The 13723-nt window shown below is 43.6% G+C and overlaps 1 protein-coding gene across 1 annotated transcript in view; it reads left to right on the forward strand.

The window, feature by feature from the left end:
* Nucleotides 1–13723, forward strand: part of mcc (MCC regulator of WNT signaling pathway) — a 142553-nt gene that overhangs the window by 63270 nt on the left and 65560 nt on the right. Inside the window, 2 exon segments of the mRNA XM_033017440.1 lie at nt 569–682; nt 10495–10637. Of these exon segments, the coding sequence (XP_032873331.1) occupies nt 569–682; nt 10495–10637 (257 nt within the window).

A 13723-nucleotide genomic window follows, 5' to 3' on the forward strand; every position in this document is an offset into this window, starting at 1 on the left:
TCCACGAATGCCGCACTGTTATCGCACAAGGTTCCCACGATGTTAAACTCCGGTTAACTCTTGCGTCAAGTCGCCCCGTGAAAAGGCCGCTTTAGTCTCCAAGGCATCGAAGGCTACAGGTTACATAGAAGAGTAGGAGGAGGTGTGGAAAGGAGCTGAATGGTGAGATGGAGGTTTGCATGTAGCCCTTGCTCTGGCAATGGAGGCTGAGGACAGACGGGTTGGTTTGGGAAAGTGAATTGAAGTGCCTGAAAACTGGTCATAGGATAAGTACCTGCTTTGCTGAATGCTTGCACTCTGTCTGCCTGGGCCAGCTGAAGCTCCCCATTGTTAGCTCCTTCAATTCCCCTTCCCATTCCCATACCAACCTGTCTGTCTTTTTGCTCAAGACTCCAGTATCTGCAATCTCTAGTGTCTTCAGTTATATTCATGTTAGCTCTTTCTCCTTTTATATATGTTGCCTGACCTATGTGTTTAGAGCAATTTCTGTCTTTAATACAGATTTTCAGCATCTAGGTTTCTTTGACTTTCATTTGCTCTTTGATAAAGCTGCTTTCTCTTTCACCAGCTACATTTAGCAGCTCTGGCATCATTAAAGACGGACATAGGTGATCTCAATAAAAGACTCCAGCATACAGAGCGAGAGAGGGACTTGTTAGAAAAAAAGCTGGCTAAATCCCAGGTAAGCTCAAAGCAAAATTGAGTTGCTATTAATAATTAACAGCACAAACTATTCAGTAAGCTATCTGCCAATGATGCATATAAGATGTGAAAATATTTAGCTGGAGACACAAACTGTAGATGCTGGAATCTCGAGCAAAACTAAGTGGTGGAGGAACTCAGCAAGGGCAAATTCTGGCAAGTGATAGGTGGATATAGGTGAGACGGATTTGCAGTTGGATGGAGTAAGCGACAAAGGCTCGAGGTCAAAAGGAGACAAAAGGGTGTTAGTTCAAGAGAGGAGGAATGAAATGTAAAGCCAGAGAGAGGAATGTGGATGGAAAGAGGAGGGAGGGGAAAGTAGCGATAAGAGGAAATTGGGGGGCCTTGGGAATGGGAAATGAATATGCAAAGGAGCAGCATAATGTAGGGGGTGGGAAGATGGTGATAGAAATGGAAGTGGGATATGGGAGCACAGGAAAGAAAGAGAGGATGGGGCATATTGCTTGAAATTGGGGAATTCAATGTACATACCATTGTGTTATGAGCTATCCAAGCAGAATATGAAGTGCTGTTCCGCCAGTTTGCGTGTTGCCTCACTCTGGGAATGGAGGCGGCCAAGGATAGAAAGGTTGGTATGAATAGGGGAGTTACAATGCTTCTCAACCTGGAGATCCAACAGGCCTTGGTTGTTTGGTGTAATTCATATTATGAAATATGATTATGGAAATGAAAATAGTTACAAATTCCATAGAGTATATATTGTCTTATTGAAATAACGAAGGGATTTTTAATTTCAAAACTTTTTTATGTAATGAAGGGTATTCATCAAGTATCTCACAAAGGTGGACAAAATGGAACCTGTGGCATATTGGTTTGGAATGGGCAATATGTGATTTCTTAAAGCTAACTTGCTTTCTCTTTCGCATTTCTGACAATCATCATCCTCAATTGGGGTAGCACAGTGGTGCAGTGGTAGAGTTGCTGGTTTACAGCGGCAGAAACCCACGTTCGATCCTGACTATGGGTGCTGTCTGTATGGAGTTTGCACGTTCTCCCTGTGACCAAGTGGGTTTGCTCTGGATGCTCCGGTTTCCTCCCACATTCCAAAGACGTGCAAGTTTGTAGGTTAATTGCTTTCCGTTATCAAAAATTGTCCCTAGAATGTCAGATAGTGTTAGTGTACAGGTGATTGCTGGTTGGTGCGGACTCGGTCAGCCGAAGAGCCTGTTTCCATCTCTTATCTTTAAACTAAAACAAATATATTTTAAATGGAGATTACCCACGAGAACCAAGTTTGATCACTTATATAAATTGAAAGGCATTTCACTGTCAGTGTGCAGCTGGTGTTCGATTTCACGCTGTACGTCATGTAGATGAATGTTGATATTCCTGACAGAAACAATTGTGTAATTTTGCAGTAGTCTGCTGTGCCCCCTTTATTTGGCTGACCTTAACAAATCAAAGATGGCTCCTTGACCTGGAATCTGTGCACCCATGATCTACCATGGAATAAGTTAGGGTTACATTATATCATGCTTTTGTGGCTGTATTATGTCCATGATCATTACGATAAAGCTGGTGGTTTCATGTCCTAGTCCAGGGGCCTCCAAACTTTTCCGCATGAGGGCCACATTATATATTTGGCACATTTCTGCGGGGCCGTAGGAAAAAATAAGGAACAGACACAGACACAGACACAGACACAGACACAGACACACACAGACACAGACACACACAGACACAGACACACACAGACACAGACACACACAGACACACACAGACACACACACACACACCCTGCCCCGCTAAGATTGGGTCGCCCTGAACCGGCTCCGTACAAGGGTCAGCCCGTTCAACGGCAACTGCATCGCTGGGGGCTGCGTTCATCAGCAGCCTGTGCATGTGGAGCAGACCAGCAAACAGCGCAGAACGTCATTTTCGACTGCCCTGTCCTCCGCCCCCCTGGTGGAGGGGTAGACCCCACGGCCCTCGACAACAGCACATTGAACTGGCTACAGCGCCTGGAGGGCGTTACATAACCTCTGCTGCCTCAAACGCAAGAAGAAGAGAGAGAGAGGCGGATTCCCGTGGCCGCGCCGGCACGCATCGGCGGAGACCCGGTCAAAGGGTCCAGGTCAGTGTGGCGCCCCGGAGCGGGAGCTGTTCGCGGGTCACCCTCACGGGGTGAGACCACTACACACCGACCCTGTCCGACCCAGCCACCAACTAGCTCCCCCCCCCTTCCACCTCGCTCCACTCCGCACCCCACGCTACCACCCCACACAACTCACCTGTGCAACATAGGAGCAATGGCACGGTGATGCAGCAGTAGAGTCGCTGCCTCACTGCGCCAGAGACCTGGTTTCCATCCTGACTATGGGTGCTGTCTGTACGGAATTTGTACCTGCGTGGGTTTTCTCTGGGTTCTCTGGTTTCCTTCCACACTCCACGTTTGGGGGTTAATTGAATTTGTCCCGAGTGTGTGTAGGATAGTGCTTGTGCGTACGGGCATCGCTTCGATGGGCTGAAGGGCCTGTTTCCGCTCTATCTCTAAAGCTGCGTTACCACAGAACCCGCTAAATAACCCCCGCACGGAACGTGTTAAGGGCTGGATAAAACCTTGTGGCGGGCCGGATGAGTCCCGCGGGCCATAGTTTGGAGACCCCTGTCCTAGTCTCTGCTGGCTCATCAATCAATCTCATTCCCTACCCCCCCACCCCACCCCCCTCAATAATTTTCACTGTAACTTCTCCCCATATTTCCCTTAATTCCCCCAATCCACTCCACCTCACACACAAGGCAGTTTACAGTGGTCAAATAAGCTAGCAACCTGCATGTTTTGGAGATATGGTCGGAAGCCAGAGCATCCAGAAGAAACGCACATAGTCACAGGGTAACCTGCAAGCTTCACACAATGCCAGACATTGGTGAGGCAGGAGCTTTACGAGCTGCAACATTGTCATGTCCTGAATGCTTGGCAATTATTGAAGTACTTTGAAGTGTTCACATTATATGTGAAATGCTAGAACAAATTTCAGTAAAAGATGATCTTCTGAACACTTTGGGACAAAGACCCATCTTTTATTTATTTGCCTCTGTACTCCACAATTTGAGATTTGTCATAGAATAAATCACATGCGGTTAAAGTGCACATTGTCAGATTTTAATGAAGGCCATTTTTATACATTTTGGTTTCACCATGTAGAAATCACAGCAGTGTTTATACATTGTCCCCCCCATTTAGGGCACCATAATGTTTGGGACACAGCAATGTCATGTAAATAAAAGTTGTCCGCAATAACTAACCTGATCTCCTGGTGGCTCAGCACTTCAACTCCCCCTCCCATTCCGAATCCGACCTTTCTGTCCTGGGCCTCCTCCATGGCCAGAGTGAGGACCACCGGAAATTGGAGGAGCAGCACCTCATATTTCGCTTGGGCAGTTTGTACCCCAGCAGCATGAACATTGACTTCTCCAATTTCAGGTAGCCCTTACTGTCTCCTCCCCTTCTCAGATCTCCCTCAGCCCTTTGGCTCCATCTCTTCCGTTCTTCTTCCCGCCCCCCCCCACCCTACAATTCTGAAGAAGGGTTTCGGCCTGAATCGTTGCCTATTTCCTTCGCTCCATAGATACTGCCGCACCCGCTGAGTTTCTCCAGCATTTTTATCTACCTTCGATTTTCCAGCATCTGCAGTTCCTTCTTAAACAATAGTCATGTTTAGTGTTTTGTTACATATCCTTTGCATGGAATGACTGCTAGAAGTCTGCGATTCATGGACATCACCAGTTGCTGGGTGTCTTCTCTGATGATGCTCTGCCAGGCCTGCATTGCAGCCATCTTTAGCTTATGCTTGTTTTGGGGGCTAGTCCCCTTCAGTTTTCTCATCAGCATATAAAAGGCATGCTCAATTGGGTTCAGATCGGGTGATTGACGGCCACTCAAGAATTGACCATTTTTTTAGCTTTAAAAATCTCCTTTGTTGCTTTAGCAGTATGTTTGGGATCATTGTCTTGCTGTAGAATGAACCGCCGGCCAATGAGTTCGAGGTATTTGTTTGAACTTGAGCAGATAGGATGTGTCTATATACTTCAGAATTCATTATGCTACTAACATCATCAGTTGTATCATCAATGAAGATAAGTGAACCAGTTCAGCAGTCATACATGCTCCAGGCCATAACCCCCACCACCGTGTTTCACAGATGAGGTGGTATGATTTGGATTGTGGGCAGTTATCTCCTGGGCAGTAATCATCTGTCCACAAGACTTTTTTCCGGTACTGTGGTTGCTCTTTTAAGTACTTCTTGGCAAACTGTAACCCGGCCATCCTATTTTTGCGGTTAACTAGTGATTTGCATCTTGCAGTGTAGCCTCTGTAGTCTTCATGAAGTCTTCTGCGGACAGAGGCCATCGACAAATCCACACCTGAAGAGTTTTTCTGATCTGTCGGACAGGTTTTTGGGGATTTTTCTTTATTATAGAGAGAATTTCTCTGTCATCAGCTGTGTATGTCTTTCTTGGTCTGCCAGTCCCTTTGCGATTAGTAAACTCACCAGTGCTCGCTATCTTCTTAATGAAGTTCAAGTTCAAGTGAGTTTATTGTCATGTGTCCCTGTATAGGACAATGAAATTCTTGCTTTGCTTAAGCACACAGAAAATAGTAGGCATTTACTACAAAACAGATAAATGTGTCCATATACCATGATATAAATATATACACACATGAATAAATAATCTGGTAAAGTGCAAATAACAGAAAGTGGTTATTAACAATCAGAGTTTTGTCCGAGCCAGGTTTAATAGCCTGATGGCTGTGGGGAAGTAGCTATTCCTGAACCTGGTTGTTGCAGTCTTCAGGCTCCTGTACCTTCTACCTGAATGTAGCAGGGAGATGAGTGTGTGGCCAGGATGGTGTGGGTCTTTTATGATACTGCCAGCCTTTTTGAGGCAGCGACTACGATAAATCCCCTCGATGGAAGGAAGGTCAGAGCCGATGATGGACTGGGCAGTGTTTACTACTTTTTGTAGTCTTTTCCTCTCCAGGGCGCTCAAATTGCCGAACCAAGTCACGATGCAACCGGTCAGTATGCTCGCGACTGTGCACCTGTAGAAGTTAGAGAGAGTCTTCCTTGACAATCCGACTCTCCGTAATCTTCTCAGGAAGTAGAGGCGCTGATGAGCTTTTTTGATAATTGCGTTAGTGTTCTCGGACCAGGAAAGATCTTCAGAGATGTGCACGCCCAGGAATTTGAAGTTCTTGACCCTTTCAACCATCGACCCGCTGATATAAATGGGGCTGTGGGTCCCCCTCCTACTCCTTCCAAAGTCCATAATCAGTTCCTTGGTTTTGCTGGTGTTGAGGGCCAGGTTATTGCGCTGGCACCATATGGACAGTTGCTCGATCTCTCTTCTGTATTCTGACTCATCCCCATCAGTGATACGCCCCACAATAGTGGTGTCGTCAGCGAACTTGATGATGGAGTTCGCACTGTGGTTCGCTACGCAGTCATGGGTATAGAGTGAGTACAGCAGGGGGCTGAGCACGCAGCCTTGAGGTGCTCCCGTGCTGATTGTTATCGAGGCTGACACATTTCCACCAATACGAACAGACTGTGGTCTGTGGATGAGGAAGTCGAGGATCCAGTTGCAGAGGGATGCGCAGAGACCCAGTTCTGCGAGTTTGGTAACCAGTTTGGAGGGGATGATTGTGTTAAATGCCGAGCTGTAATCAATGAATAACAGCCTGACATATGAGTTTTTGTTGTCCAAGTGGTCCAGTGCGGAGTGGAGGGCCAGCGAGATCGCATCCACCGTTGATCTGTTGTGGCGGTATGCGAACGGCAGTGGGTCCAGGTTTTTGTCGAGGTAGGAGTTGATTTGCTCCATGATCAACCTCTCAAAGCACTTCATCACCACCGGCGTTAGTGCCACTGGTCGATAGTCATTGAGGCACGTCACCTTACTCTTCTTGGGCACCGGTATAATTGATGCCCTTTTAAAGCAGGTGGGGACCTCAGAACTCAGAAGTGAGAGGTTGAAAATGTCCGTAAAAACTCCCGCCAGTTGGTCCGCACAGGTTTTTAGAACACGACCGGGTATACCATCAGGACCAGGTGCTTTTCGGGGTTTCAAATTGTTGATTTTAGTAAGCCTAAAGTTTGGCTGATGTCTTTAACAGTTTTATTCTTGTTTCTCAGTCTCATAATGGCTTCTTTGACTTTCATTGGCACAACTTTGGTCCTCATGTTGATAAACAGCAATAAAAGTTTCCAAAGGTGATGGAAAGACTAGGTGCTGAGAGCTCTCTTATACCTGCATTAAGGAGGCAATCAAACACACCTGAGCAATTACAAACACCTGTGAAGCCATGTGTCCCGAACATTATGGTGCCCTGAAATTGGGGGGACTATGTAAAGACACAGCTGTAATTTCTACGTGGTGAAACCAAATTGTATAAATATGGCCTTTATTAAAATCTGACAATGTGCACTTCAACCGCATGTGATTTTTTTTCTGTTACAAATCTCAAATTGTGGAGTACAGAGGCAAGTAAATAAATTATGGGTCTTTGTCCCAATCATTATGGAGGGCACTGTACCTGGTATTTTCAGCATTTCCTACTTTTATTTCAGACAGTAGTTGGTGTCTGGCAGGAATTGTGGCAAGAATGTTGTCACCTGACATTAAAACAGATTCATGATCGATGGAACCGGTGTCATTTCACCACAGTAGCATTATGGTTTGACTGATTTGTTGGGGAACAATTGATAAACTGCCGTGATGACCTTAGAACAGTGGCAATGACAGCCCTGAAGACAATTATCTCAGATTACAAGCAGACCGCACTCGGATCTTAAGAAGTTGTAGCCTATTTATCAGATGCTGCATAATGCAATAGCTTTCTTCTTTTTGATGTGATTCACTCTAATAATCTGTATGAAGGCCTGCACAAATTAATGCTGAATTCTTGACAAGGTTCTTGATAAGATTTCTTGACAAGGAGCAGATTATCTGGCAGATTTTGAAATTCATTTAACATTTGCTTGGATAAACTCATTTGTTTTCTTATGTCACCTGGCCTGTTAAAGTCTTTGCAGTCCGCAACCTCAAAATCATTCTTGCACCCTCTGGCGAGTTGATAGACGTCCTATAATTTCTGACTCCGAACCCCAATTCCCTCAGATTTGGCTTCCTGCATTTCTGCCTACAGTGTCACCACTTGCAGATCCTTCCTTTATCCCGTCCTTCACAATATATAGTGAATGCACTGGTTGCTCCCAGTGCAAGGTTAAACAAAGTTCTTAATTTACACCCCAGCAGTGTGAAGATTGTTAGTTTACACCCCAGCGGTATGAACATTGACTTCTCTAACTTCAGATAGCCCTTGCTTTCTCTCTCCATCCCCTTCCCAGTTCTCTCACTAATCTTACTGTCTCCTATTCTACATTCTATCTTTGTCCTGCCCCCTCCCCTGACATCAGTCTGAAGAAGGGTCTCAGATTCATAGAAAATAGGTGCAGGAGTAGGCCATTCGGCCCTTTGAGCCTGCACCGCCATTCAATATGATCATGGCTGATCATCCAACTCAGTATCCTGTACCTACCTTCTCTCCATACCCCCTGATCCCTTTAGCCACAAGGGCCACATCTAACTCCCTCGACCCGAAACGTCGCCCATTCCTTCTCCAGAGATGCTGCCTCACCCGCTGAGTTACTCCAGCATTTTGTGTCTACCTTCGATTCAAACCAGCATCTGCAGTTCTCTCTTACACAGCAAACAAAATCCTGTATTGCTTTGCAGGACACCAGTTATTGTGGTACTTGAAATGAGGGTTAGGTTGATGATCATTGGTTAAAGTATGCACCCACAGCCTCCTGTTGTTCCATACTGTTGCCTGCATATAGAAAAACCTCCAGTGACCTCTGGAAAAACTTGAAACTTGATGATGCAGCTATTCTGAAAAAGATCTCTGTACAGCACAGATTTGATTTTTTCCACCACTTTCTACTGGTAGATTTTTTTTCATTTGTAAGCACCATAGGCTGGCTTTCATGTATGGTTCACTTTATCAGGCGTCTAGCTGTCAAGTAATGTCAAGAGCAGTAATCATGCAGAGCAACATATTATGCCAATTTTACATTCTGCCTTCTGTTCTATATATGGGTGTGAGTTATGGATAAGAGGTGGTGGGGCCACTTTTTCAGATTTCTTCCCCCTACACCAATCGATCTGAAGAAAGGGCCCAACCCAAAACATCGTTTGCCCATTCCATCCCCAGATGCTGGCTGACCCACTGTTCTTCTAGCACTTTGTGTTTTTGCACTTTTCAACTAGATATTTTGCCACTTGGTACTTAGCAAGACATTGAGGTTTAGTTCATGACATTGTTTTAGTTTAGTTTATTATTGTCATGTGTACTGAGATACAATGAAAAGCTTTTTTGTTGTTTTACAAGTGTGAATTATTTTGTTTTATGAGAAAACGTCTTAGATTTATTTGGCAATCTTGGTGAAGTACTACTCTAAAGCAAGTTGAGGGAAAGTTTTTATTTATAAAATTAAGATACTCCTTGACTTACGATGCTTCGACATTATTTCGACTTTACGATGGTGCAAAAGCGACACACATTCAGTAGAAACCATACTTCGAATTTTGAATTTTGATCTTTTCCCGGGCTAGCGATATGCGGTACGATACTCTCTCATGATGCTGGGCAACGGCAGTGAGCCACAGCTCCCAGTCAGCCACACGATCACGAGTGTAAACAACCAATAGCGCGCCCTGACGAGATACTGCAGCAGCAACAACAACCGGCTCAGTCGCAGCCACAGCCAGTGCAGCCGACCAAGAAGGCGCCGATCGGCCCACCGTCACCGAGCGCGTCTTGTTGGTGGCGGCGTCCAGAAAGCAACAAGAGGCGCGGCATCCCGCTGGCCACGCTATCGTTTGTTTACAAATGCTGTGCTCACTTGATCACGACGATGTTCTGATGAAAAGGAATACTGTGTGCATAGAAAAGCACCTCAAAAACATATTGCTAAACAAAATGTTAGCAGAAGTGCCCAACATCAAGATCGTGCCGCTTCCCAAGAAAAAAACCGTATACGGTTTATCGGAACATAACCCCATCGTAAGTTGAGGAGTGTCTTTAACTTTAAATGATACCCTAAAATACTTTATGGTATAAAATTATTCTTAAAATTTAAGAAAAGTTCTTAATAAGGTATTTCTGAAGACAATATTCAATCAGCAGCTGATGAGAAATCACTTTAAAATGGGGCTGTCGGATTACATACTCAAAACTAAGACAAATTATAAATCTGAAATACAAAAGAATTTTATAAAATTATGGAACTTCTCAACCAATTTGGCACAGTGGCACAGCAGTAGAACATTATTAAAAATATTACTCTTTTACCTCACAGTGCCAGAGACCTGTGTTCGATCCTGACCTTGGGTGCTAACTATGTGGTGTCTGCACATTCTCCCTTTGTTTTTCTGGTTTCCTCCCATATCCCAAAGACGTGGAGGTTTGTAGGTTAATTGGCCTCTGTAAATTGCCTCTAGTGTGCAGGGAGTGGATGTGAAAGTGCATTAATTAATATGAACAGGTGATCAATAGTCGGCGTGTACTGGGTAGGCTGAAGAGCCTGTTTACGCGCTGATCCCTAAACTCGTTCTTCGATAAAGTTGTTTTCTGATTGTGGGTTGAAGTAGCTATGCTTCAAGATCAGTTGGTTGAAAAATTAGCCTTAAACGTTATTTAGTGTGTTAGTAAAGTGCAAACTTGATTCTTTTTTTTTTTTCTCACCGTGAAAATTGTCTATTTAGTGTGAACAATCCCATCTGTTGAGAGAACATGAAGATTCGCAGGAAAGGACAACATTACGCTATGAAGAACGCATCACTGAACTACACAGTATCATCGCAGAGCTAAATAAGAAGATTGACAGGCTGCAGGGAACAACAATAAGGTGATCTGTATTGAAATACCAATAGTGTCTTTAAATTGAAAGCTTACTGTTGTCTGATTCAGTCTTTCTCATAGGATTATTAAATGCTGCAATTTCTAAGGTTGATTGATCTTGGCTCTCCAGGCACCAATATTAAATTAAATGAAAAGGTTCATAATTTTGCCAAAATTAGCAAACATGACATCTCCATGTTTCGGGATGACACAAAGCTGCGTGGCAGTGTTAGCTGCGATGAGGATTCTATGAGGCTGCAGGGTGATTTGTATAGGTTGGTAGGTGGGCAGATGCATGGCAGATACATTATAATATGGATACATATGAGGTTATCCACTTTGGTGGCAAGAACAGGAAGGCAGATTATTATCTGAATGGTGTCAGATTAGGAAAAGGGGAGGTGCAACAAGACCTGGGTGTGCTTGTACATCAGTCACTGAAAGTAAGCATGCAGGTACAGCAGGCAGTGAAGAAAGCTAATGGCATGTTGGCCTTCATTGCGAGAGGCTTTGAGATTAGGAGCAAGGAGGTCCTACTGCAGTTGTACAGAGTCCTACTGCAGTTGTACAGAGTCCTACTGCAGTTGTACAGAGCCCTACTGATACCGCGCCTGGATTATTGTGTGCAATTTTGTCCTCCTAATTTGAGGAAGGACATTATTGCTATTGAGGGAGTGCAGCGTAGGTTCACCAGGTTAATTCCCGGGATGGCGGGACTGACATATGATGAACGAATGGGTCGACTGGGCTTGTATTCACTGGAATTTAGAAGAATGAGGAGGAATTTTATAGAAACATTTAAAATTCTTAAAGGATTGGACAGGCTAGATGCAGGAAAAATTGGGAGTCCAGAACCAGGGGGTCACAGTTTAAGAATAAGTGGTAGGCCATTGAGGACTGAGATGAGAAAAAACTTTTTCTCAGAGTGTTGTGAATCTGTGGAATTCTCTGCCACAGAAGGCAGTGGAGGCCAATTCACTGGATGTTTTCAAGAGAGAGTTAAATTTAGCTCTTAGGGTTAAAGGAATCAACAGATATGGGGAAAAAGCAGGAACGGGGTACTCATTTTAGATGATCAGCCATGATCGTATTGAATGGCGGTGCTGACTCGAAGGGCCGAATGGCCTACTCATGCACCTATTTTTCTATGTTTCTAAATCGGAGAGCTTTATAAACTAGCAAAGGATGACTACAAAATTGTTGGAGGAAGAAGATGCATTAAACGAATAAGCTGGAAAGAAATTTTAGATACAATTAAGAGCTATCTACAATTATATTAATGAAGGAAAGATGGTGCCAAAGGTAGATGCAGATCCCTTAGTGATAGAGACAGGAAAATATAGTGGGAAATAATTGTGATATTAAGTATTGTATTTTGGTCTTCCTTGTAAAAGCTGCTATTTTTGTATCATTGAGGAATACGCCTTAATATTACCATAGAGAAATTCCAGGAGAATAGAGGGAATTTAAATTCTACATTGCTGGATTTTGGTGGATGCTTTAAGATTATCATGATTATCCTTATTCTGGAGTCATTGCAGCAGGAAGTTGGAAGATATTCCACATAAATTGAAAGGTGGTGGAGGCATAGGGATAGTCGACATTCTAAATTAGGACTGAGTGTGTAGAGGGAAGTGGGCCAGCATATAGGAGGGGGTGAGACAGAGGGGTTAGGTGGAACCAGATGAAGGGGAGGAGGGAGAGTATGATGGGCAGTTGGAGCCCAGGGACATGTTGAGACAGACCTCTGGCTCCTCTCGAAACATAAATATGAAGTGTTGTAACCTTACCTTTTCTCCTGTCCTTGCATTTTAAAAATCCAATTAAATTTATTTGAACTTTGATATGCAACACACTCCAAATAAGGGGCACAGAGTGGAGATTTCTGGTGCAATAGCGGTTTGTTGTAATACCAAGTTTGTCTGCAGGATTAGTGTTGGCGTGGGGGTGAATGTGAGTTGGGGGCCTGATTTAGCCTGCCCATGTTAAACTGACTTGGCTATGATTATAAAGAACACTCGTTACTTTCAAGTCCTCTGCCACAAAGTGTTAGATTGAACAAATGTTGTTGGAATGTTATATTATTTTGATCAGGTTTCATGTGTGGTACAGTGTAAAGAATGAAACAACTTAACTTGGAGGCAATTGAGTATAGATTCACTTGATTGATTCTGGGGATGAGGGCCTTGTATTTGATAGGGAAATTAAGTAGCATAGTCATAGATTGATTAGTTCAAATGAATGCAAGATGATCTCAATTCAATATGTGAGATTGTAAGTGGGTTTGACATCCTAGAGGGTGGAAGTCTGTTTCATTTGATTAGAGAGTCAGGAATTAAGGACTTTTGTTATAGTGTAAGCATTTGGACAAGAGAGGGATGATATATTTCTTTGACATTTGTTCATTTCTCAGGGCTGTTATGAAAATATTTAAGGCTGAGATTCTTTATACACTCTGGTTTCATGGACAATGGAGATCAGATAGAAATAAGGTAAAGATAAACTGATTTTAATGTCAGAGGTAGATAAAAATGCTGGAGAAACTCAGCGGGTGAAACATCACCCGCTGAGTTTCTCCAGCATTTTTGTCTACCTTCGATTTTCCAGCATCTGTAGTTCCTTCTTAAACATCTTAATGTCAGAGCTGGGTGATTTTTGCTGTTTGGTGTACATTTATTTATTACATTAAGTGCTGTAGTGGAATGCACTGCTTTCAATACTCTACACATTTTCAGCTTGCCTAATTTGCAATCTTAATTAGTACTTGGTCCAATGATATCAGTCGCAGCATTGCTGCATGAGCTCACTTGGTCCATTAATTTAAGTTTGAAAGGGGATGCTAAAAGTAGTTGGAGGAAGAAATAAATCATCTGCTTATGGTAATATTGATTATGGCTCTGGTGATTTAGAAGATGAGTTCATCTAATGCATTTATGGGATTCATTTTGCATTTTGTTAATAAGCTGGAACAGTGAGTGAGGAATTGTAGAATAATTTAGCACAGAAGAGGGACGTTCATTTTATTAACATTGTGATGGCACTTTTGAAGCCACACATTTCAACTTCTTCCTTCATTCTAGTTGTCTTTCTTCA

This window comes from Amblyraja radiata, chromosome 3 (genome assembly GCF_010909765.2).
Source record: "Amblyraja radiata isolate CabotCenter1 chromosome 3, sAmbRad1.1.pri, whole genome shotgun sequence".
In the NCBI taxonomy this organism is placed as follows: Eukaryota; Metazoa; Chordata; class Chondrichthyes; order Rajiformes; family Rajidae; genus Amblyraja; species Amblyraja radiata.